Here is a 26,276-nt window from a genome sequence, read left to right as displayed (position 1 = left end):
AAATCAATAATGCATATAAAAAACATTACTCAGCATTATTTATAAGAGTAAAATATAAGAACTACAAAAGCTGGATAAGTGCAAGAGACTAGCACACTTTAATGATGGCCCTTTTTGTCACTACCAGGCCATCCCATCATTCAGGCCCCTAGTCAGGGAATCCTGGTATTCACACACAGGCATGATGGGCCTAGCCCTCTAACAGATCCTTCTTTCTACCATCACTGGTCATCTCCATCAGGAACAATATCATAAACCCTCTTGAGGGCCTCTACAAGGCCTTGACTTCAATGTAGAACAACAACGGTAGGGACTACCTCACTCTCCAAAGGGAGGCTGGGTCAACATACTCTGCTACTCGAGCAAGATTGGTCATGAAATGAGTGCAGCCTAGAATGTTCCTAGCTGTGACCATGGACTGTGAGCTCAGACTGACAGGAATGCAGAGGAGGTTACACAGGCTCTTGTATTAAATATGAATAGATATGGGCCCTAGATGAGATCAATGGGGTTTACAGTTAACAGTATTTATATACTTTCCCCATATTTGGAAGCTACTCATTGCCCTGATTCAAATTTCTAATCATATTCTCAACTCTGACATCATCTTCCTAGACAATACTTTTAGCCCACCTTTGCCCCATGCCTTAGTCAGGGATATAAAGTTCTGTGTCCAAAACCACTGATGGGATCCAAATAATTGTATGGAATTGTATGGAATTGTACCCTTCTTATCCTACAATCTTGTCAATGCTAGTTGTTGGGCTCAGACAAAAATTAGTAAAGTGATGGGCTCTTTAGAATATACCTAAAATAGACTTTCTAGTTTCTTCAAAAATGAAGACCCCAAATCTTATCTGCTCTGTTCTTACCTGTAGGTTTCTGATTATTAAACAGTTTGTTCTGCTTTATAATCTTAATGCTTTTCAGCCACCAAGTTACATCTGTTACCATAATGCCAACCTGAATTCGCTGGGCAGACTACCTCACCAATACGTCCTGAAACCTTCCCCTCCCCCATAGTCCTATCCTGTCAGGGAAAGATAGAAACAGTCTGAATGGCTGGAGGGTAGATAGCATAATGGTTATGCAAATAGACTCCTATGCCTGAGGCTCCAAAGTCCCAGGTTCAAGCCCCTGCACAACCATAAACCACCATAAGACAGAGAGATGGAGAGAGAAAGAAAGAAAGAAAGAAAGAAAGAAAGAAAGAAAGAAAGAAAGAAAGAAAGAAAGAAAGAAAGAAATAGAGAAAAGGACAGGTCGGGGATATGGATTGACATGCCAACATCCATATTCAGTGGAGAAGCAATTACAGAAATCACATCTTCCACCTTCTGCACCCCATCTTTGGTCCATACTCCCAGAGGGATATAGAATAGGAGAACTTCCAGTAGAGGAGAGGGGATATGGAACTCTGGTGGTGGGAATTGTATGGAATTGTACCCTTCTTATCCTACAATCTTGTCAATTATTATTAAATCACTAATAAAAAGTATTGGAAAAAAACCTTAAATTCCATCAGTAATGTACATGTAAAATACAAGTTTGTACATTCATAAAATTCAATATAATACAGAATGAAGTTTAAAAATGGTGGCATTACATTTCATTATATGTTCTAAATGTAGGCCATGATAATGTAAATATGTATATAATTCACATTAAATTAACTATAGCAAGAATTAAAGCTACTCTGTTAAAACACAAGGTAAACATAATCATAAAATATTTAGTTAACTCAAAAGAAAGTACAAAAAAGAAAAGAAAAATAAGGGTGTCAGACATTGGGTTAAGCACACATGGCCACCAGGAGCAGTGGATTTGCAGTGCAGGCACTGAGTCCCAGAAATAACCCTGGAGGTCAAAAAAAGAATATGGCATGTGGGGGTGGGAACATAGACATTTGGTGATAGCAGTGATGAAATAAAGAAATTAAAAACATTGTTTGTTCCCCTGTAATAAAAAGAAAAAGAAAAATGACAACAAGAACAAGAACAGATGGGATAAGTAGAAGACAAGTATTTAGATACTAATTTAAAATTGTTTTTATTTACTTCATTTATCTATTTGATAGAGGCAGAAAGAAATCAAGAAGGAAATGAGAGAGAGATACCTGCAGCACTGCTTCACCACTCATAAAGCTTTCCCCTGTAGGTGGGAACTAGGGCTTGAACTGGATTCCTTGTGCATAATAACAGTGCACTTAACTGGGTGTGCCATCACTTGGCCTCCTTAGATACTAATACAAAAATAATAATAATAATAAAAAAACAGAGCACTGATCAGCTCTGGTTTATAGTGGTGCAGGGATTGAACCTGGGATGTCGGAGACTCAGGCATGAGAGACTCTTTGCATAACTATTATGCTATCTAACCCTGTCCTTAGATACTAAGTTTAAACCCAGTGATAACTATTGATAGAACTATGTCAAATATAAGTTATCCAATTAAAAGACAGACAGATTGAATTTAAAAAATTCATCATAGGTGGAATTTAAGGAACAAAGAAAGTGAAACTACAGGGGGCATTGGCAGGTTGATCCATAACCCCAGACTGTTTCTGTCTTCCCCCTATTGGCCTAGGGCTCTGGAGAATTGAGGTCCCAGGACACACTGGTGAGATCATCTGCCTAGTGAATTCAGTATGAAATCATAGTAGAATCTGCAAGTTGGTGTCTGAAAGGCAGTTAAGATATGAAGCAGGACAAAATGTTTGATAAACAGGAACCAGAAAGTAGGAATAGAGAAGGTGAGAATAGGGATTTCAGGGTGAAAAGAAGCTAGGAAGTCTATATGAGATATGTTCCTAGGGGCCCATGACTTTAGTAATTTTTGCTTAAGCTTAATAGTAACATGGAGGTAGACTAAGAATATTGTCCAAGTTGAGGATATAACTTGAAAGCTGGATTCCAAACTTGAGAATAGGTAAGTATAATTAACTGTTTACCCCATCAACTTGGCTCAGGGCCTATGTACATTCATGTTTAGCACAATAGCTTGTATAACTTCTAGTCCCTGCCAGCTTGAGCTCCCAATCCATGGTCACAGCTGGAAACATTCTAAGTTGCATTCATTTCAGGATAAGTCTTCTGCAAGTGGCAGAGTAGGCTGAACCAGCCACCTTTTGGAGAGTGGGGAGCCCCTACCATTGCTACTTCATAGTGAGGGCATGGTCCTGGAGAGGCTTATAATGATGTTCCTTGTGTTTTGTAGAAAACATAATTGGAAGTTGCTTTTTTATTTATGAAATCATGGTCACTGAAGGAAATAATGATTTATAAGACAGTTGTTGTTACATGAGTATAGTTTCTTATCTCCCCACAATAAGTATTTGCACATCACTCCTACCACCAGCTTCTGTCTTCCTCCATCATTCACTGTCTCCCCAATATCCTCTAGCCCCTTCTAACCCCCCATTTATAGAGCCCTTGAACCTGCTGCAGCAGACCACAGGCAGTCTAGGTTTCACCCTGTAGTTTCACTTTCTTTGTTCCTTAAGTTCCACCTATGATGAATTTTTTAAATTCAATCTGTCTGTCTTTTAATTGGATAACTTATATTTGACATAGTTCTATCAATAGTTATCACTGGGTTTAAACTTAGTATCTAAGGACAGGGTTAGATAGCATAATAGTTATGCAAAGAGTCTCTCATGCCTGAGTCTCCGACATCCCAGGTTCAATCCCTGTACCACTATAAACCAGAGCTGATCAGTGCTCTGTTTTTTTATTATTATTATTATTTTTGTATTAGTATCTAAGGAGGCCAAGTGATGGCACACCCAGTTAAGTGCACTGTTATTATGCACAAGGAATCCAGTTCAAGCCCTAGTTCCCACCTACAGGGGAAAGCTTTATGAATGGTGAAGCAGTGCTGCAGGTATCTCTCTCTCATTTCCTTCTTGATTTCTTTCTGCCTCTATCAAATAGATAAATGAAGTAAATAAAAACAATTTTAAATTAGTATCTAAATACTTGTCTTCTACTTATCCCATCTGTTCTTGTTGTCATTTTTCTTTTTATTACAGGGGAACAAACAATGTTTTTAATTTCTTTATTTCATCACTGCTATCACCAAATGTCTATGTTCCCACCCCCATATGCCATATTCTTTTTTTGACCTCCAGGGTTATTTCTGGGACTCGGTGCCTACATTGCAAATCCACTGCTCCTGGTGGCCATGTGTGCTTAACTCAATGTCTGACACCCTTATTTTTCTTTTCTTTTTTGTACTTTCTTTTGAGTTAACTAAATATTTTATTATTTCAGGCTCAGGGAAAAAAAACTAGTATAGCCACAGGCCCTTTGGAATATAACTAAAATATGCCTACTAGCTACCTACAAAATGGAGGACCCCCAACTCTTCATCTACACTACTCCAGCCTTTAGGATCTATCTAACCTAGAGGTTGGCTGGGAGTATAGATCGACCTGTCAATGCCCATGTTCAGCAGGGAAACAATTACAGAAGCCAGACCTTCCACCTTCTGCATCCCACAATGACCTTGGGTGGGAATATGGGTCCATATTCCCAGAGAGTTAAAGAATAGGAATGCTATCAGGAGAGGGGATGTGATACAGAGTTCTGGTGGTGGGAATTGTGTGGAGTTGTAGGGTTAGTTGTTCTTACCCTATGGTCTAGTCAATGTTTCCTTTTTATAAATAAAAATTTAAAAAATATAGGAAAGCTATCAGGGGATGGGATGGGATATGGAGTTCTGGTGGTGGGAATTGTGTGGAGTTGTATCCCTCTTATCCTATGGCTTTGTCAATGTTTCCCTTTTATAAATAAAAAAAGGGGGAAAAGAAATAAAAAAAAAACTTGGTACTGGAACATAGACATACTAACCAATGGAATAGAACTGAGAGCCCAGAAGTAAGCACCCATACCTATAAACATCTAATCTTTGGAAAAGGTGACCAGATTATTAATTGGAAAAGGAGAGTCTCTTCAGCAAACAGTGTTGGAAAAATTGGGTGGAAACATGCAGAAGAGTGAAGAAATTTTAAACTCAGTGTTTGAACAGGTTGGTTCTAATGACAGGAAGTACAATTGAGTATACAGTAACAAGACATCTCCATCAATTCTTATCCCACATATGTTCAGATCCTACTGACTCAATAGACAGTCCTTGTTCTTTTATTTTTATACAACCTTCAATAGTTTCTACATGCCTGGCTGTATTATCTTATACTTAAGGATAGAATATATATTTATATTCATTGTCTTAAAAACAATATGCTATTCATATTATGGTCAAAATGGATTATTTATTATTTAACAGTCAAATATAAACTCCTAAGTAACATTTATACCTTTGTCAGAGTCTCCCTCTAAAATGGCAATCTTGAATACATAAAATTGAGTGAAAATATTTTCAGGATCACTCTTTTCAGCTTCTGTCACTGCTTCTTTAGCCTGAAAAAAAAGAAATATTGTTCTTCTTTTAAATAAACTCTATGAAGAAATCCTTGCTGTTTTTATTAATATAGTCACAATGGTTAAGGAATATTCACAATGGTTAAGCAGTACTCACTATGAAAAGGCATATATATATATATATATATATATATATATATATATGGAAAAAAACAAACTTTTTCTAAAAACAGTAATATAAATAAATAAGTGCCTTCTGCTCCTGAAAATTATATATTCAGGGAACTGGTGGAGTTGTACATGAACTGAGTCCTACTGATAGCAAAGGTGGCAAAAAATACTGGTGTTGGAACAATCTGATAGCTATATAAGAGGAAAAAAGGAGCACTGACCTTTGTCAAACACACACATAAATGCTAAAACTAAAATTTCTAGAAGAACATGTAGAAAAAAATTTTGGATATACTTAAACTAGACTTCCTAGCTTCTTCCAACATGAAGACCCTTAGTTTCATCTGCTCTATCCTTACCTTCAGGTCCCTGATTATTAAAGTTTGTTCTGCTTTATATCTTAATGCTTTTCAGTCACCAAGTTGCAAATGCTACCATGACACTAACCTGACTTCCTAGGCAGACAACCTCACCAATGTGTCCCGGAACCCTACCTCCCCAGAGCTCTACCCCACTAGGGAAAGATAAAAATAGGCTGGGGATTATAGATCGACCTGTCAATACCTATGACAGGAAGAGAAGCAATTACAGAAGCCAAACTCCCACCTTCTGCACCCCATAAAGATATTTGGTTATTCCATAAAAAAAAAAAACTTCAGTTCATACTTCCAGAGAGATAAAGAATAGGGAACCTTCCAATGGAGGGAATACAATATGAAATTCTGGTGGTGGAAATTGTATGGAATTGTACCCCTCTTATCCCACAATCTTACTGATCATTATTTAACCACTAATAAAAAAAGAAAAAAGAAAAAAAGGTTGTCATTTTGGTGGAAGCAAAGATTTCATAGCATACATTAACAAAAAAGAGAAAATAGTAAATTTCATCAAAGTAGAATACAAAATACACCTACTAGAACTGCTAAAATCAAAGACTGAAAATATCATGTGTATATAAGGATATGGATAAACTACTACTCTTAACCATTATTGGCAAAAATATAAACTGGTGCAACTCTTTCAGAAAACACTTTTATAAACTTAAAAATACACATACCAAAAATACACAGCATTTCACTTACATATATTTTCCAAAGAGAAATCAAAATAATGGGGGCTGGCAGTGGCTCACCTGGTTGAGTGCAAAATTTACAGTGTACAAGCTACTTAGGTTCTAAGACCCGTTCCCCACCTGCATGAGTGATGAAGCAGTGCTGCAGGTCTCTCTGTCTCTCTCCCACTGTCTCTCTTCCCCTTCCCTTTCAATTTCTGTCTCTACTCAATAACAAAAAATTAAATAAATAAATAAATCATAATGATTATTCACACAGACTTATGCCTTCACTGTTTAAAGTTGTACAAAACTGATGTTATATTACTTTCAAATGGTATACATCCAAAATGCTCATCAATAGATGCATGGATGGACAAATTGTGGTATATCCAAGCAATGGGATGTCACTAAACAATATAAAGGAGCAATATATATATATGCAACAGGAACGATTCTCTAAAACATTATTTTATGTGAAGCAAGACCAGAAAATGGCACATATTTTATGACTTCATTCACATGAAAATCTAGGAAAGATAAATAAAATTGATAGTGATTGACAGTCATTGCTTAGGATTGGGAGTGGAGATGAGAATTGACTGGGAAATAGTATGAGAGAAGTCTCTGAGGGGGAATAGTAGAAAAGTTCTATATAGAGATTGGGTTATTGGGTAACTGGGGTATAACTGTCAAAACTATCCAACTGTATACTTAAAACGAATGCCTTATAAGTGTAAAATATACTACAACAAATATGATTTTAAACGAAATTAAGTGACCCTCTAGTTCTAAAATTAAGTAAAGTGTTTTATTACACACAAAAATTGATTGCTATATATTTGATTATACTAAGACAACGTGGTTGGCGTAAACCTCAAAGTTATTTTAGTCAAGAGATTCTTTGAATGCTGAATCTCCTCCACAACACTCAACTCATTCAGTCTCTGCTTTAAAATGTTCATAGGAGACAACTTTAGGCCACAATTGTGACAGGCTAGTAGCTCCCCCACTACCACCCCATTTACTTTCACCACAACCACTATCACAGAAACTACAACATATCTATATATGGCTTAGCACACACATTACAGCACACAAGGACCTGGGTTCAAGCCCCTGGTCACCACCTGCCAGGGGAAAGTTTTGCAAGTGGTCAAACAGGGTTTGCAGGTGTCTCTCAGTCTCCTTACCTCTCTAACCCCCCCTCTCAATTTCTCTCTGCCTCTATCCAGTAATAAAGAAGTAAAAATATTTTAAATAGAGAAAAGAAATATCAACATAGAAAGAAGCTCAGAGCTCATATGAACACAAAAGAAAAAGCCCAGAAAAAGACAGAAAGATTCACAACTAAGGTTAAAAAAAAATCACTTCCTGTTTGGTTCCAGATCATGAGACCAGAATCCATTATTGTAACCAGCTATCTTTCTTACTGGGCTCTCATCACTGCTGGCTCCAGCTGCTTCGGCCTATCTACTTCTGTTGCTGCCACCTGTGTGGGCACTGACTCTGCCACAGACACCTGCTGCAGGCTGGCTGCATTTGTGGTAACTGTTGAGGTCAGTCTGACCCTGCTCCCAGCTCAGCCCATATCAGTTCAGCCCACCCAGCTTCAGTCCCCCTAGTTCTAGGTAGGCCCCCTGCTGCCTAGTTCAGCCCAAGGTGGCTGCTTCAGCCCATGTGACTGAGCTAGCACCTGGTTCATTTCACAGGTGACACATCTTGCCCTGTTCCAGCTAGGTCCCCTGCCTCCATGGCCACCATCTGTTTCTAGTTTCCACCATCCTGTTGCCTAGCCTCAGTGTCATCACAGAAAATCACATAATGGAAGACAATGCAATTTGTCTGTTGTTCTTCTTCTAGCGTTTGCCCTTCTTCCGTAGCCAGTTAATGGCTTTGAAAGTGACTGGGATCCATGTGGATTCAGTCGGCTAGGAGGGATCGTCAGTTTCCCCAATGAATGGGTACTCACGGGATGCACCACGGGATTTGTCTGTAATATTAAGCCAACATTGCTCTTTATGATGACCTGAAATCTCACTATATTTTGGTTTCACCCAGGGAAATCTACACAAAAATTTATTTAATTATCTTACTCCCCAGCAGTCATTAAAATATTAGGGGGAAGCTACAGCTTTCCTATTAAATCTTCCTCTGTCAAGTTTAAGATCTGTATTTACTTTTAACTATTCTTTACATAAGATGGTATTAAGTGCTCTCACTACCCTGAGTATCTTAACCATAACACTTTAGAGTTTGTCAAAATCCTCATTCAAAGTGTTGCCTCCACCCATCACCACCCTACCCAACCCAACACAGTATTTCAGGTATGTTGTAACCAGAGTAGAATACAGGGTATATGACTACCCTTCCATACATATTACATTTATATTAGTACAACCTAATTTGAACAAATTTTCTTAGTATACTGTATTTACACAACTAGTAAGCCAAAATGTTATTTATTTATTCCCTTTTGTTGCCCTTGTTGTTTTATTGTTGTAGTTACTATTATTGCTGTCATTGTTGGATAGGACAGAAAGAAATGGAGAGAGGAGGGGAAGACAGAGAGGGGGAGAGAAAGATAGACACCTACAGACCTGCTTCACTGCTTGTGAAGCGGCTCCCCTGCAGGTGGGGAGTCAGGGGCTTAAACCAGGATCCTTACGCCAGTTCTTCCACTTTGTGCCACCTTTATTTGACCTGCTGTGCGGTATACCGCCTGACTCCCAGCCAAAATGTTTTATATGTGATGCTGTTAAGCCATATTTCATTTATTGATCTTGTTTAGCTGATTTTTAACACATTATTTCAGCCCACTGATGTCCCTTCAGATTTGACTCTGTTTCCTAACACATCAGTTTTATTTTTATTTATTTATTTATTTATTTATTTATTTATTAGATAGAGGCAGAGAGAAATTGAGAGGGGGATATAGAGAGAAATATACAGAGAGACACCTGCAGCCCTTCTTCACCATTTGTGAAGCTTTCCCCTGAAGGTGGGGATCAGGGGTATGAACTCGGGTCCTTGTGCACTATAATGTGTGCTCTGAACCAGTTATGTCAGTCCTTGCCCTCCTAACATATCAGTTTCTCTTTCCAGCATCAGGCCAGATGAACATTTAATCAATATTTACAAAAGGTCCTCGTCTATGTATTCTTATTCTAAACTTGTATGGTACAGACTACACTATTTGCTATCCAATTAAATATATTTATTACTTTCAAAATACTTCATACATCTCATTTCCACAGTATTTTACAATCACATATGGAAATATTTTTTAATATAGTATAGTATAGTACCAGGCACAGATTAGGTATTCAGTATTTACTGACTTGAAACTTTAACTATGGTATTTTTAAAAATATTCATTTGTTTATTAACAAGAGAAAAAAGAGAGCCAGAGCATCACTTTGGCACATGTGATACTGGGGATCAAAATCAGGACTTCACACTTTCAAGCCCAATGCTCTAGATCCTGCACCATTTTCCAAGCTGCTCTTGTAAGGTGTTTTTATAGCATAACTGTATTAACAATGAGTCATAAGTTGCCGGGCTAGCTTCGCGGCTGGGAGACAGATGACCAGGGACTCATGGCTGAGTGGTAGGCATATCAGTCTTTATTCATGCGGAATGCAGCACAATCTAAGCCATCTAAACTAAACTAAAACTATAATCACAATCCTGTCCATATATATATATATATATATATATATATATATATATATATATATACTGGCCAAGTAGGGTGTAAACAGGATGTGATGTAGAGAGGGGGAAGCTAAAAGAGATTGGTGAAAATCAAGGTGTGACAAGGAGAGGGGGCGGAGCAAAAAGACATCATGAACCAGTGGGGATTAAACCAATGCCCTGCAGGCAGGACAGTGCTTACTTAACAGTGGTTATGTAAATAGAATACAGTGTTAAGCAGGGGGGATTAAACCAATGAAACAGAAGTGGTTTTTAGAAGCAGAATTAGAAGCATACCAACAATAAGTGACCTTCATCTCATGTTTACTTAAGCGCTAGCTATCTTTTACATGCATACAGATATTTGTGGGAAAGGCTGTACTTGCCAAAGTATAACAAAATCACTCCAAAAGCATTAACAAAGTACAAGAAAGTCCACAGTGCCATCTAGTGAATATTACTAGTTTACTACTACTGATCATTCTCATTTTGACACTATAATGGAAATGCATAATATTTAGAATTTCATATAGTAAAAGAGCCAGTATAAAACCAGCACATTATAAAGCATATCTTAAACCACAATATAAGACAATGTTTACATTGTATATCCCACATTTCATAAAAGTCTCATCTTGTGATTGCTATCTTAGTGTGTTTTGAGATTTTGCTTTTGCGTCACCAGTTATTTTTAGAGATTTATTTTTATTTATTTTATGAGGAGACAGTGTATTAAGAGGGGAAATATACCAGAGCAGAACCCTGACACACACAGTGTCAAGGATTGAACTGGGGATCTCAAGTTTGCAAACTAATGTTCCACCTCCCAGGCTATATTGCCTTATCAATTCATAGCAGTACCAATGAACATATACACCTAAATTGCATTTTCAAGCTGAGAATGGGATTTCTTTTGTTTCATTTATTACTTTTTGATAGACACAGAAGGAAACTGAGAGTGAAGGTGGGGAGAAAGGAGAAAGAGAAACACCTGCAACACTGTTTCACTACTAGTGAAGCTTGCAAGTGGGGACCAGGAGCCTGAACTCACTCAGAGCCTTATAAACTATAACATGTACTCTATTTCAAGTGTGCCACTACCTATACAATAAAACAATTCATTGCACATATTAATTAAAATTAAGGTTTTATTACAATTTATAGTTAAATCTCATTATATCAATACATGGTGAATTGATCCTACATTTAACAAAATTATTTTCACATACCTAATCTGTCCATTAAAGTCTATAATTTACAAAAACAAAACACCTAAAATCCAGAAAAAATAACTCTTTAAAATTAGTGACTGGGAGATTTCCAGACATGTGGGCACGGAGTAACAGTAGCTGCTTAGTAGCTCTCCAACAAAGAACACACCAATCTCAACACAGTGCCACTGAGTCTTCTGAAGAAACTACATAGTCAGAGGTGGGAACATGGCATGTGACTAGCAGGCAGAAAAGGAGAGCAGCAGAGAGTCCCAGTTTAGAAGAAAGGCTGCTTGCTGGCTGCCAGCACTATCTTGGCAGCTACACAATGGACCACAGTAATAAAGCAGAGGTGAAACTCTGCAGGTTCTTTTACTTATTTTGGGTGGGGGGTGGAGTAGTGGTTTATAGTACAGTTGTAAGGACATGGGTACATTTTCTCAACTCACCAAGGTAGATGGCTGAAAAACACTCTAACTACCAAATTAGTTTCATCAACTTGTACCAGAACCTGAAAGCCCCCTACCCTACCCAAACCCCATTCTGAACTCCTTCCCTAGAATTCCTTGCTTTGGTGAAATACACCACCAATCCAAGTTTTTACTTTGTGTTTCCTCTTTCTGCTCTTCTTTCTAAAGTTCTGCTTATGAGTGATATCATCCCAAATTCATCCTTCTCTTTCTGGTTTATCTCACTTAACATGATTCTTTCAAACTCCATCCAAGATGAAGCAAAGAAGGTGAACTACAACTTTCTCAGCCACTCATCTGTTGCTGGACACACAGGTTGCTTCCAAGTTTAGGCTATTACAAATTGTGTTGCTATGAACATAGGTATATACAAATTTCTGTTTGATTTTTTAGGATATATGTCCAGAAGAGAAACTTCCTGGTCATAGGGCAGGTCCATTTGTAGCCTTATCAGAGTTCTCCAGACTATTCTCCATAAGGGTAGGACCAACTTAAATTCCCACCAGCAGTGCAGGAGGGTTTCTTTACCCCCACAACCTCTCCAACATTTGTTGTCACTGTCTTTTCTGATGTATGATATTCTAATTTTTTTATTGTTGTCTTTATTTTCATTCCTCTGATGCTCAGTGATGTTGAGCATTTATTTCATATGTCTATTGGCCCTTTGGATCTCTTCTTTGGTGAATATTCTCTCCCCATTTTGGATTAGTGCTGTTTTTTTTTTTTTTTTTTTTTTGCTGAGTTTGGTAAGATTTTTGTGTATTTTGGTTATTAACCTTTTGTCTAATGAATGGCATAAAAATTCCCATTCTGTAAGGTTTATCTATATTTTGGTGGTGGTTTCCTTTGTGAATGGATTTGAGTCATGGAAATGCCTATAAAATGGCTATGTCCAGCAGAGGGGCAATTACAGAAGCCAGGACTCCCACTTTCTGCACTCTAGTAAAGACTAGGACAGAGATAGAGGGCAATGGAGAGATGGAATAGAAGACATCTCAGCAGTGAAACTCCCTCTAGTGTGGTGGGTGTTGAGCTGGAACTTGGGTCATGTGCACACAACAAAATAGGCATAATATCCAGGTGAGTTATCTTGCCAACTGGACATTTTTAAAATGTTCATTTCTGTAGTATCAAGGACAGAACCAAAATGGAAAGCAAAATTATTATATGAGAAGAAATTGACTGACAGTTATTTATTCAGTTCCACGAATATTTTGTCTTTCCTGTGTATTTTGAAAGATTTATGCACTTATGAGAGAGATCAGAGCACTACTTAGCTCTGGCTTTTGGTGGTGTTAAGGATTGAGCCCAGGGCCTCTGGGGCACCAGACATGGAAATCCTGTGTTCTAACACAGATAGCTTTCTCCCTGGCTTCACTATGATTGTCTTTAAATACAGTGAGTGTCTACTAAGCTAAGTTTTAGGCTACATGTCAATGGGGGAAAAAGAAAAAACATATGACCCTTGTTCTTGAGGAGGTGGCAATTTAAAAGGGGACTGTAACAGATCACATGTACAGAAGACAATGTAGAACATAAGTACTTAGGTAAAAACAGAGGTGTCATGAAGTTTTAATAGAAGGGAAAGTCTTAAATGCCCTCAGAGTGTCATTAGGAACTAGTTTTTGAAAAAAGAATTTCAAAAGATAGGGGTGAAGAGAAGAGGTAGTTTACAATGGAACAGAATTCAAAAAAAGATACACAGACATAAAAACATAGATCATAATTAGAAAGCAACAGGTATTCTAGTTGAGAGTAGACATAGTACACAGGGAAAATAAATTCAATAAGATTGGTTTATTTATAGATTTTGCAGGACCTTAAATGTCAAGCAACTTAGGATTTATTATTTTTAATATGAAACTAAAGATTTCTGAGCACAGTAATAAAAAGATTTTAATAGTCCTAAAAAGTCATGAGCATTTTGACTAGAGCAGTGAAGTGAAGGTAGAAGAGGAGACACCTGGCAAAAATACTGCATAAATAGAATTGACAAAATCTGGAATATGATGATATGAGAAGGAATTCATGAAATTAATCTCTCAGTCTTATATTTAAATAAAGTATATTTGGGTTATAAAAGATAACAAATGTCAAATATAAATTTGAGAATGAAGATTCCAAGCTAAGTAAAAATAGTTTATTAATGTTGGGGAAAGTATACAGAAGGAAGAGGGGACAAGATAATGAAATCACTTGACAAATGTTTATTGAAAATGTAGCTTGTACTAAGTAAACATGGTAATGGGTGTTAAAGGACAATATGATGAACAACATACTAGTACCTGCCTTCACCCCACATTTATTTAGTGAAAAGAGAACAGCCAGAACAGATACGGAAAATGGGGGGCAGGTGGTCGCACACCTGGATGAGTGCACATGTTACAATGTGCTAGGACCCAGGTTCAAGCCCTCAGTCTCAGTCCCCACCTGTGGGGAGAGAGAAGCTTCACTAGTGGTGAAGCAGGACTGCAATTGTCTCTCTGTTCTCTCCCTCTCTATCTCCCACTTCCTCCTCAATTTTTGGCTGTTTCTATCCAATAAATAAATAAAGATTTAAAAAAAAAGAAATAAAGTAAGAAACAGAAAACAGAGTAACAGGAGTGAAGACATGCCATAGAAGTCAGTGAAAAAGTTGCCAAAAGAGAAGTGGTTGACAGTGTTACATCGCTTTGCATTAGGCTGACCAAAAGGCAAGGAGGTTTGAGAAATTATCATTCAGTTTGATGATTAAAGGTCTATTACTGTTCTTGAAAAGAGCATAATAGATGTAAAAATCAAGAGGGGAGTAGGTTGTGAGGCCAAACCTCTCAGAATAATCTATCTCTTCTTTCTCATTCTGTATCTGGTACTTCAGGTAAGACTATCAGGTTGTCTTCAATAATCTATTCATATATCCAACCACTTTTCACAATCTATAATTCTCTACTGCTTCACACCATCATCAACTCTAGACCAGATTGTTTCTATAGCCTTCTAACTGGTCTCCACGCTTCCACCTCACATGTACCCAAGTCTATGTAATACAGCAACCAGAGGAGTCTTATTAAAATGCAAGTCAGGAGATAAGGCCAAGATGGCAGCATAACAAGCATAACACTCCTCCCAGCATCAACAGCAAGACCATAGCAATATATATGGGGAAAAACATACAGAGAAACAGACTTTCCACAATGAGAGACAGAAAAAATCAACAGCCATGTGGTAACACACAGAAAAACCTCTCTATTCCAAAGTAAAAACCCTACCACAAAACAACAAGCAGCAAGAGGAAGAGATCTGTAAGGTACAGGGCTCTGATCTGGGGAGAGCAAGAAGGCTGTGCTACAATCCATGCAAACCTATCCTAGTCCTACAAATCTGCGACAACACAAAACACATTTCAGAATTGTAACAAGGGAGCAGGGAAACACTGCAGCAGTGCTCCCAGACCACCCACTGAAGTTTGTCAAGCTTGAAGCTCTGTGGATGAGACCACATTGAAATTCAGTTTCCATAGTAACAGACAGAGGTGGGGGACAAAGCACAGCCTGCATTCAAAATAAGTCCCTCCTTAGATGGCTCACTGCCAGTAGAATACTACACCCTATGCCTGCAATCACAGAAAAAGAGAGGGGGATTAAAGTGTGTCACCAAAGGTACAGGGTAACTACATGTCGTCCTTCCCTACTCTAGCCCCTTAGTGTTTCTCCAGCTACTCAGCCTCTCTCCTCTAGCAGCCCACAGCCCCAATCCACACCCTGTACCTATAGCCACATGCAATCCCACTCCATAGCCTGTGTCCCACCCCATGACTTTTGATCCTGCTCTCTGCCACACCACACTACTCTTATGACAAGAAGCCACAACCAGAAAGAAACTGTAAGAGAGAGCAGTTCACTTCAACTGGGTGAGTGGAAGGGGGGTGGCAGGGCTGAAAGTTATAAACTGGAATCTCAGTGGCATCCTTTTTCACAGAACTGCAATAGCTTGAAAGCAGTCATTTAAGAACTCAGTTTCCATAGTAACAGACTCTGGGGGTGCAGTCTGGGAAAAGTATTCAATTTTCTAAACACAGCTTGCCACAGTTTGTATTCCCACTAGTCTATGACACACCTGAAATATCAAACTTTTGGTTTGGTGGAACTGCAGTACTGTATCGCCAGTCAGGGGATGCCTTGTCACTACCCAAACCCTACCTAAGGTTCTCATGGAGATTCAAACACAATGGTAACACAGGAAATAACACCAATAATTATAGACCAAAACAGTAGCTTGAAAAAAAATTCAACAGAACAATATAAATTTCCAAAAGAAGATTTTGAAGCTATGGTTATAAGGAGTGTTACAGAATTGAAATGTCCTATAGAAGAAGACTTAAGAGTCAGAGAGAAGAAAAATGAAAGGAGTGATAGTAGAAAACAGAGAAATAAACAGTATAGTAACTGAAATTAAAATATATATACACTGTCAAGAGGTTCACCAGCCAAAAGCAGATGCCAAAAATTGAAGTGGTGAGTTAGAAGAAAAAGAAAACTCAAGAAAATCTAGCAAAAGTCTTTACAAAAGCTATGTACAGGGAGTCAGGCGGTAGCGCAGCTGTTTAAGCACAGGTGGTGCGAAGTACAGGGACAGGCATAAGGATCCTGGTTCGAGCCCTTGGCTCCCTACCTGCAGGGGAGTCGCTTCACAGGTGGTGAAGCAGGTATGCAGGTGTCTACCTTTCTCTCCCCCTCTGTCTTCCCTTCCTCTCTCCATTTCTCTCTGTCCTATCCAACAACAACGACAACAATAAAAAACAAGAACAAAAGGGAAAAAATAAATATTTTTTAAAAAGATATGTATAGTGTCATACCACTTCAAAATGTGTTTCCACATTACACTCACTCAGAATCTCCTGGATTAGAGGTTCTATCCCTTTTAATTTAGGGAAATTCTTGACTAATATTTATTCAAATAAGATTTTTTCTTTTTAAATCTATTTTTTAAATATTTATTTTATTCCCTTTTGTTGCCCTTGTTTTATTGTTGTTATTATTGATATCATTATTGTTGGATAGGACAGAGAGAAATGGAGAGAGGAGGGGAAGACAGAAAGGGAGAGAAAGATAGACACCTGCAGACCTGCTTCACTGTCTGTGAAGTGACTCCCCTAAATTTGGGGATCTGGAGGCTCGAACTGGGATCCTCATGCTGGTCCTTGCACTTTACGCCACCTGCTCTTAACCCGCCCCATTACCCTCGACACCCCTCTTTTTTTTTTCTGGCACCCTTGTGATAAGAATTTAATTCATATTGTTCCATGGCTCTTTTATGTTACCATCATTTTTTAGTTCTTTCTTTTTGTTTTCTTTTTTTATGGATCCCTCTACCCCATCCTACAGTGTACCACATCAAACTTTGGCCTCTGTCTTTCTGCTTGTGGTACATTCTATTATATTTTTAGATCAGCCACTATAGTCTTTATTTCTATGATAATTTTCTGGCATAGACAGGCCCTTAAACATGTGTGATTCCGTCATTCCCACTCTAACTTTTTTTCATTCAGGTAGAGAAGTACAGAGAGGGAGAAAGCTCAGCACTAGGTCTTCTCTGAGTGTTGTTATAGCATTTCCATATGACACTGGGACTCTCACCTGGGCCACATGCATGGCAAGGAACATACTTGTACCCAGTGAATTATTTCTCTGGCCCTTACCACTCTGATTTCTGCTATGAATTATTTCTTATTTTCTGTCTTCATTGAAGTTTTTTTCCTTTGAACTTCTCAATTTCAGTGAGCATCCTTAGAACCATGACTTAAAGTCTTGTTTAAGAGGTTTACATAGCTTTACTAAATTTGGGTTTTCTCTTTAAGCTGCTGTCTTGGGTCAAAAGTACGGTTATTTTCCTATGCTTCCCACTATGTTTGATGCATTGTGAAAATCTGAGGCTGGGTTTGTAACCACAAGAGCCTGAGGTAAACCTCAGTAGCAACCAGAAGTTTGAGATTCTAATAGTTCTTCAGGCTGTCTGGGAACAGAATCCAATGGCTCTGAGTTAACAAGGAATATCTCATCATGGAATATCTCATCATGGAATATCTCATCGTGGAATATCTCCCTGGTCTTTATTACTATGGAGACTGACAACCAACATGGCATTCCACCAAGGGACTACTCTCAGCAAGTGTACTGGTCATCAGGAAGACTGCGATCAGGATTCCCATCCAGTTTATAGCTTTTCATTTCCCATTTCCCACTGTTGTAAAGTTGTAGGTACAAAATCATAATAGAATTGGGGGAGGTCGGGCTGCAATGCAGTGGGTTAAGCGCACATGGCACCAAGTGCACCGACTGGCCTAAGAATCCCGGTTCAAGCCCCAACTCCCCATCTGCAGGGGTGTCACTTCACAAGTAGTGAAGCAAGTATGCGGTTGTCTATCTTTCTCTCACCCTCTCTGTCTTCCCTTCCTCTCTCAATTTCTCTGTGTCCTGTCCAACAACAGCAATGGCAACAATAACAACAACAATAAAGGCAACAAAAAATGGGAAAAATGGCCTCAAGGAGTAGTGGATTCCTAGTGCAGGCACCAAGCCCCAGCAATAACCCTGGAGGCAAATAAATAGATAAATAAAAATTAAATAAAATAAATCATAATAGAATTGGGGCAATTGGATTTTGGTATAGCCTACTCCCTGTTTGCCAGATTAAAGTTCTATACCTTAGCTATCTCTTCTCTATTGCAATTTATTATGATGTGTAGGTTTTCTTCTCCTTGGGGGAAGTCATATCTTGAGACCTGGATCTGATCTTTTGTTTCTTCCTTTCTATAGAAACTTCTTTGGGATACAAGTCCATTTCTATGCAAGATTTTTCATGTATTGTAGTTTTGCTATTGCTGCATATTTATATTTATCTTTATTATCACACTCTACTAGTAGAATATAAAGTCCATATGGCTAGAAGTATTTGTCTAGCTTGTTCATTACTATGAGAGTACTTAACAAGTAGTAGAAAGTCAGAAATATTTGTTTAATGAGAAAATACTAAAAATACAGACTTTATTTTATATTAGTGATTTACCACTAATTTATAAAATTACAAGTTAACGGGTACAACTCTTCACGGTTCCCACCACCAGACTTCTGAACCCCCATTTCTACAACCATCTGTCTATATTTGTATATACTTGCTCATTTTTTTCTACTGTTTCATCTTCTCTACCTTTCTGAGTCATACATATTCCTATTACTACATCCAAATGTTGTTCCCTTTTCCTCTTCTTTGTCCAGGAGTTAGAATTCAGAGCCTGCTGGTCATCTTCCCCTTACCATTCCTCCCCCACTGGGAGTATGGATCAAAATTATTTAGTTCACTTTATAGAGCAATAATGCAGTAGGATTGTAGCAGGTAACATCATTCGGGAGTTCCAATGATATATTACTGTTCAGGACACATTGCAAAAAATAAACAATAAGTACTAGAATGAATGGATGTCCATATTTTCCTTCCTCTTGAGAAGTTCCACTCACTAACATTTAAAGTACAAACCAGGAAAATAGCAATTTGACATTCTCTAACTCAAAAGATAATACAACATACCACTACATCTATCTCTCTGTCATTGATCGTAACAATATTTTATACTTTTAAAAAGCAGATAAATCAGAGTACCTTATCAAATTGTCCTAAATGTAGGTAACAAAAAGCCAAGTTCCTCTGCAGTTTTGCCAGTTCCAAATTCATAGGACCAGAGACATGAAGTTGTAGAGAATAATTGTACCACTTTAGGGCATCAATGTAATTTTTTACCTAAAGTTAAAAATAAATAACAAAATCACAGAAATGCCTTTACAATTTATCCATATTTTTCCAAGTCACCTCTATAAATAACAAAGAAGACATTTTTTCCTTTGGAGGCAGCCACAACACAAAAACTTTTCTTGGCTGAGTTCTAAATGTAATTTTAATAAAGATCCTTGTTTATTTTTGAGAGAAAAAGTATTGCTCAACTCTAACATGTGGTAGTGTCAGTTGTTGAACCTGGAGCTTCTGGGGCCTCAGGCATGCAAGTCTTGTGTTTTTAACTCTGAGATATCTGAGCAGTCCTCTAAATGACTTTTATCCACCAAGTGATCTATGTTGACAATAAAAATGATAAAGTGACAATGTTTTAACTTCCTACACATTAGAAATTCTGCAGTAAGCATAAACAAAATTAAAAGTCAACTTATGAAATGGGAGAAAATGTCTGAAAACCATATATTTATTTATAAAGGGGTTAATATCCAATATACACAGAAATCTCACAACTGTGTGACAAATAATAAGAACTTGGTTAGAAATGGACAAAAGATATTTTTCTAAAGAAGACAAATGGTAAGTGGTAACATAAGAAGGCACTCCACATCTCTGAACATCAGGGAAATGCACATCAAAATCAGAATGAGGTATTACCTCAAAATTGTTAAATGATGATTATAAAAAAAAATCTAGAGATGGAAAACACTACTTAAGACAGGGAGAAAGGGACACCGTAAAGAATGTACACTAATATGCTTATTACCAAAATCATAAAAAATTCCAAAGTAAAGTTCTATTTAAAAATTGGGTATATATTAAAAGACTTTAAAATCATTATTAAAAAATCAGAAATGTTCTGTTTACTGTTGAATGAAGAAAATCCTGCTATTTGTGAAACATGTTTGAACTTAGAGGGTTAAGTGAAGCATGTGTGAGAGAAGCAGATACATGTTATCATTTATATGTGGAATCTTTAAAGAAAGAAGTACAACTCATGGCTGGTAAAACAGTTCAACAGGTAGAATGCAGAACACGTATATCTAAGGCTCCTGTTTCAATTCCTAGTGCTTCTTGTACTGAAGAGGTTGTACTGGGTGTGTCATCACTGGGCCTTAGAAGTTTTTGTTGTTGTTGTTTGTTTTTAATCAATATAGGACCATTCACTTATTCCTGCTTTAATCTCCCTTGCCAGTGGGGTTTAGTCTCCAAATATGCCTTTCATGACAAGATTCAGAAGCATTTCATATATGTTTTCTTCTGTGTATTTTATAGTTCTAGATTTAATACACAATAAACTAATAAACCAATTTTGAGATAATTTTTGTGTATGGTGACAAATGATGGTCTAGATTCATTTTTCTACATGTGGTTGTTCTGGTTTCTCCACACCATTTGTTGAAGAGAGTTTCCTTTCCAGATTGCTTGGTTTGGCTCCTTTGTCAAATATATGACAAGTGTCAATTTTTTGTTCTATATAACACTATTTAATTACTAATAATTTGTAGTACAGTTTAAACTCAGGAAGCATTATATATTTCCAGCCATTTATTTCAGATCTGCTCTAGTAATGATATTTTATGGCCCCACATTAATTTTAGCATTGCTTTATTAAAAAATGCCCTGTGATTCTCTGACTATTAGGGAGCAGAGTTTCATTCATGTCACAGAGTTCAATAAATTTCATTGGACCATCCATAGTGAGAGAAAAGCTGAGATATGGAGTGGCAGACTCAAGGCATGCATCTCACAATGAGGTTCTGCTAAATATCTTAAGGATATACATAAATATAATTTTTTCAATACTATATGTTTCTATTGAGGGGTGGTTTGTAGTTGTCACATGCATATAATTTCATTATGCACCAGACCCCCACAGAAATCAAGAGGGTAGGGGAAGAGAGAGAGGCACACTGCTTCACCACTTGCTCCACCCCTCTCTCCTCCCCTTTTCTCAGAGTTTCTTGCTTTGATATAATACAACATGTTCATTTAATGTTTCATTTTGTTTTCTTCCTCCCTGCTCCTAATTATTCCCATTTATAAGTGAGACTATTGAGTATTTTTCCTTCTCTTTTTGTCTTATCTCACTTAACACGATACCTTCAGTTCCATTCAAGATGATGTAAAGGGGACAGCTTCATAGTTTTTTTTTAATATTTATTTATTTACTTTTGTTGCCCTTGTTTTATTGTTGTAGTTATTACTGTTGTTGTTACTGATGTTGTCATTGTTGGATAGGACAGAGAGAAATGGAGAGAGGAGGGGAAGACAGAAAGAAGGAGAGAAAAACCTGCAGACCTGCTTCACCACTTGTGAAGCGACTCCCCCACAGGTGAGCTGGGGGCTCAAACAGGGGTCCTTATGCTGGTCCTTGCACTTTGCGCCATGTGCGCTTAACCCACTGCACTATCGCCCAACTCCTAGCTTCATCATTAATATATATATTTATTTATTTATTTATTTATTTATTTATTCCCTTTTTCTTGCCCTTGTTGTTTTATTGTTGTAGTTAGTATTGCTGTCGTTGTTGGATAGGACAGAGAGAAATAAAGGGAGGAGGGGAAGACAGAGAGAGGGAGAGAAAGATAGACACCTGCAGACCTGCTTCACCGCCTGTGAAGTGACTCCCCTGGAGGTGGGGAGCCATGGGCTCCAACCAGGATCCTTACACTGGTCCTTGCACTTCGTGCCACCTGCACTTAACCCACTGTGCTACTGCACAACTCCCAGCTTCATCATTTTTAACTGCTGATTAGAATTTCATTGTGTATATATACCACTTTTTTGTTTGTTTTTGTCTACTCATCTGTTGTTGGACATCTGAATTGCTTCCAAGTTTTGGTGACTGCAAATTGTGCTGTTTGTGGGGGAGAATAACATAATGGTTATGCATAGAGACTTTCACGCCTGAAGCTCCAAATTGTGCTGCTATGAACATAGGTATACATAGATCTCTTCTGATAAGAGTTTTTGTTTCTTTTGGACAAATCCCCAAGAAAGAAATTGCTGGGCCAGATAGTAGGTCTATATCTAGTGTTCTGAAAAATCTTCAGACTGTCTTCCAGAAGGGTTGGAACAACTTGCACTCCTACTAGCATTGCAAGGATGTCCCCTTCTCTCCACATCCTCTCCAACATTTGTTGTTATTGTCTTTTCTACGATATAACATTTTCACAGGTGGAAAGTAGCATCTCATTGTTGTCTTTGCATTTCTCTGATAATCAGTGACTGAGCACTTTCTCATGTGTCTGCTGACCCTCTGGATCTCTTCTTCTGTAAAGTTTCATTTCATGTCCTCAACACATTTTCATATGGTGTAGTTTGCTTTCTTGGTGTTAAGTTTACTGAACTCTTTATGAATTTTGTTTATAAGTCCTTTATCTGAAGTATATTGTATAAAAGTTTTCTCCCACATTGTATGATGTCTTTCTGTTATTTTCATGATACCATTTGCTGTTGGATTTGAATATCTGAAGACCTTTTGAAAACATGGGTCATGAAGTGTTCTGCCAATGTTTTCTTCTAAGTATTTGATAGTTCTGGTCTAATATCCATATCTTTGATTCACTTTGAGTTGACTCTTATGGTTTTTGATATGTGGCAGTCCAATTTCATTCGCTTGCATGTTTCAACCCAGTTTTCCCAGCACCACTTGTTAAAGAGACTCTCCTTCCTCCACTTAATGTTTTGGGCCCCTTTGTTAAAATGAGTTGTCTGTGGATGTGGGAACCTAATTCTGGACTATCTACTCTATTCTACTTATATGTCTGTTTTGGTTTTAGAACCAAGCAATTTTGATTATAGTAGTTCTATAGTATAGTTTGAGGTCAGGAAGATACATAAACATCTTAAGGGTATACATAAGCATCTTGAGGGCATGCATAATTGAATGATCTTTCTCCTAGGATATGGAAAACTATGTATCAGACTTGCTATCTACAATTCTAGTGATTATATAATATTCTATGTTTAGTCTGTAAATCCTGACCTTAACCTAAGGATGTAAGCATTCAGAGATATCAATTAAGGCAAGCTTCATGTAAGCCTGAAGGGCCTTGTTGACCACAATCTGTGTTTACCCTGGTGTGTGTGTGTGTGTGTGTGTGTGTGTGTGTGTGTGTGTGTGTGTGTGTGTGTTGGGAATTACACCCAGGGCCTTATGCATTCAAGTCCTACACTCTACCAACTGAGCCTCTTCTTTAGCCAATGAACTGAAATTTTAGAAAGACTTTTTAAAGAACAGCTTTAAGTATGTAGAAAATTAAGTTGAATGTACACATATTTGCTGTGCATACTTTATCTCTGTACATAAATGATTTATGACATCAACATTCTATACCAGAGTGGAGGATTGTTAAAAGTAATGTGCATATATTAACATGTCATAATCATCCAAAGAACATAGTTCATATTAGGGTTTATTCTTAGTGTTGCATATTCTATAGGTTTTGAAAAATGTATGATGAAATGTATCCATCTATGGTATCATTTAGAGACTTTGTATTGCCCTCAAAATTCTGTGTTCCATAATTCTTTTTTAATTGAATAAGCTTCCCCTGACTTTCATTCCTATTCAAATAAATTACTTTACTGTACCTTATCATCAGTCATGTTATATCCCTACATGTAAGCTCGTAATGGTGATGAATCACATCTTACTATTTTAATAAATTGTTATGCAGTATACTAACATTTTAAATTGTAGTTACTTAATAAAAAGGTGGCACTTAAAGAGAGCTTATTAAAATATTTTATACTCTATGATCTTTATAGTGAGCACACTATTTTAGTTGTTGTGATAGAGAAAGAACATAAAGTATGAAATGTTATGCATTTGCAAACTATTGTATTTACTGTTTAATGTAAAACATTAATTCCCCAATAAAGAAATAAAATAAAATAAAAAAGAACATAAAGTATGAAAATAAATTATCCTCAAACCTTAATACTTTTGACAGCCTTTTCCCACAGAATGTTGTGTAAACAGTCTGCTAATTCTGTTGTTAGTTTTCTTCCTGCTTGGTGAACTGAAAAGGAAATAAAAGCTCTTAGAACAGAATTCAGATCTGTTATATTAAATAAAGAACACTAACTTTATTTAGAACCTATAATTTTTAAGTAATGGCTATAAACACAATCACATCCAGACAGATTTTCATCATCAATTTTAGATTTACTAGTGAAGTTGAATTATATAATGCAATCAGAGTTTGCTTGAATCTCTGTAATTCACCCATCAACCTGTGATCATTTTACAGCCTACTTTCTTTTTAATGTATTTTCCGTGTTCTAAATTTGATCATCATCTAGTGCTTTATGTAATTGTGAGTAAACAGCAACAATGCTAGAAATCATTAACACAAAGTGTTTCCACTATACTGTACTAACTAGATCACATTGAGTTCACAGGAAAAGACAATTACACCTTAAGGCTTTTGTAAAATATTTGAAGGCCAGGCTTACAAATAAATTGGGTTACTTTAAATTGTAACTCAGCTCTGATTGTTTCCAATCTAGAATCCATTCTCAGAACTCACATACATTAGTACATGTTAAGGTAAAGTTTAAGGTATAATAGAATACTATGCCCTTCATCTCTTCTACCCCTTTGGCACTATCAGTTTCCACCAATGTCTTGATCAGAACTGAAGTTTCTTACTTCCACACCTATCAAAGTACCCAGCAGGCACAGATGTAGTCTCTACCATGTCTTACTTAAAAATACTCACATGAGAGCAAAAAATTATTTAATGTATCTAATTAAAATAAAGGACTTGAAATTATGTGTATGGTTAGATATCACAGTACAACTTAAACTGTAGTCCAGGAAAAAATAGTTATTCTGGACAACAGGTTTTTCTACAGCTGATAATATTCATTAAACATAAAACATCAGGTTCAGGAAAAAAATTACTCAAGTAATGGGACACATGGAACACACCTAAAATAAACTTCCTAACTTCTTTCCACAAGAAGACACCTAGTTTCATTTGCTTTATTCTTACCTTTAGGTTCCTTTTTACTGAACAATTTTGGTGGAGAAGAAATGCTACAGGCATCTCTCTTTCTCTCTCTCCTTATCTCACTTACTTCTTGATTTCTCTCATGTCTGTCCAATAAATAATATATACTTTTAAAATATGGTTCACCATCTTAACAGCTACATAGTACTCCTTTGTGCATTTGGACTGTAACTTTCTCAGCCATTCATCTGTCATTGGGTATTTGAGTTATTTCCAAATTAGGGTTATTACAAACCATGCTGCTATCAGCACTTGTTTGCATAGGTCCTTATATAGGTGTTCTTGTTTGCCCTGGGTTAATCCCCAGGAAAGGAATTGTTGGGTCTAAGGCAGGTCCACTTCTAGAGTTTGATGAATCTCCAGATTGTTTCCCATTGGGGGTTGTATCAACTTACGTTCCCATGAGCAATGTAGAATAGTCTCTCCCTCCCCCCATCTTCCTCAACAGTAAATGTTTCTGTCTCTTCTAATGTATGACATTCTAATAAGGTGTAAAGTGGCCTCTCTCT

The 26,276-nt window shown here is 37.2% G+C and overlaps 1 protein-coding gene across 1 annotated transcript in view; it reads right to left on the bottom strand.

Annotated features, from left to right (window-relative positions):
* TEX11 (testis expressed 11) overlaps positions 1 to 26,276 on the bottom strand; it is a 358,449-nt gene that overhangs the window by 127,943 nt on the left and 204,230 nt on the right. Inside the window, exons 13-15 of the mRNA XM_060183291.1 lie at positions 24,686 to 24,771; positions 19,616 to 19,753; positions 5,318 to 5,420 (exon numbers count right to left, since the gene is read on the bottom strand). Of these exons, the coding sequence (XP_060039274.1) occupies positions 5,318 to 5,420; positions 19,616 to 19,753; positions 24,686 to 24,771 (327 nt within the window). The remainder of the gene's footprint in view (positions 1 to 5,317; positions 5,421 to 19,615; positions 19,754 to 24,685; positions 24,772 to 26,276) is intronic.

The sequence above is a fragment of the Erinaceus europaeus genome, chromosome X, assembly GCF_950295315.1.
Source record: "Erinaceus europaeus chromosome X, mEriEur2.1, whole genome shotgun sequence".
NCBI lineage: Eukaryota > Metazoa > Chordata > Mammalia > Eulipotyphla > Erinaceidae > Erinaceus > Erinaceus europaeus.
The sequence above is the reverse complement of the archived record's forward strand: the minus strand, read 5'-3'. Positions and strand labels throughout refer to the sequence as shown.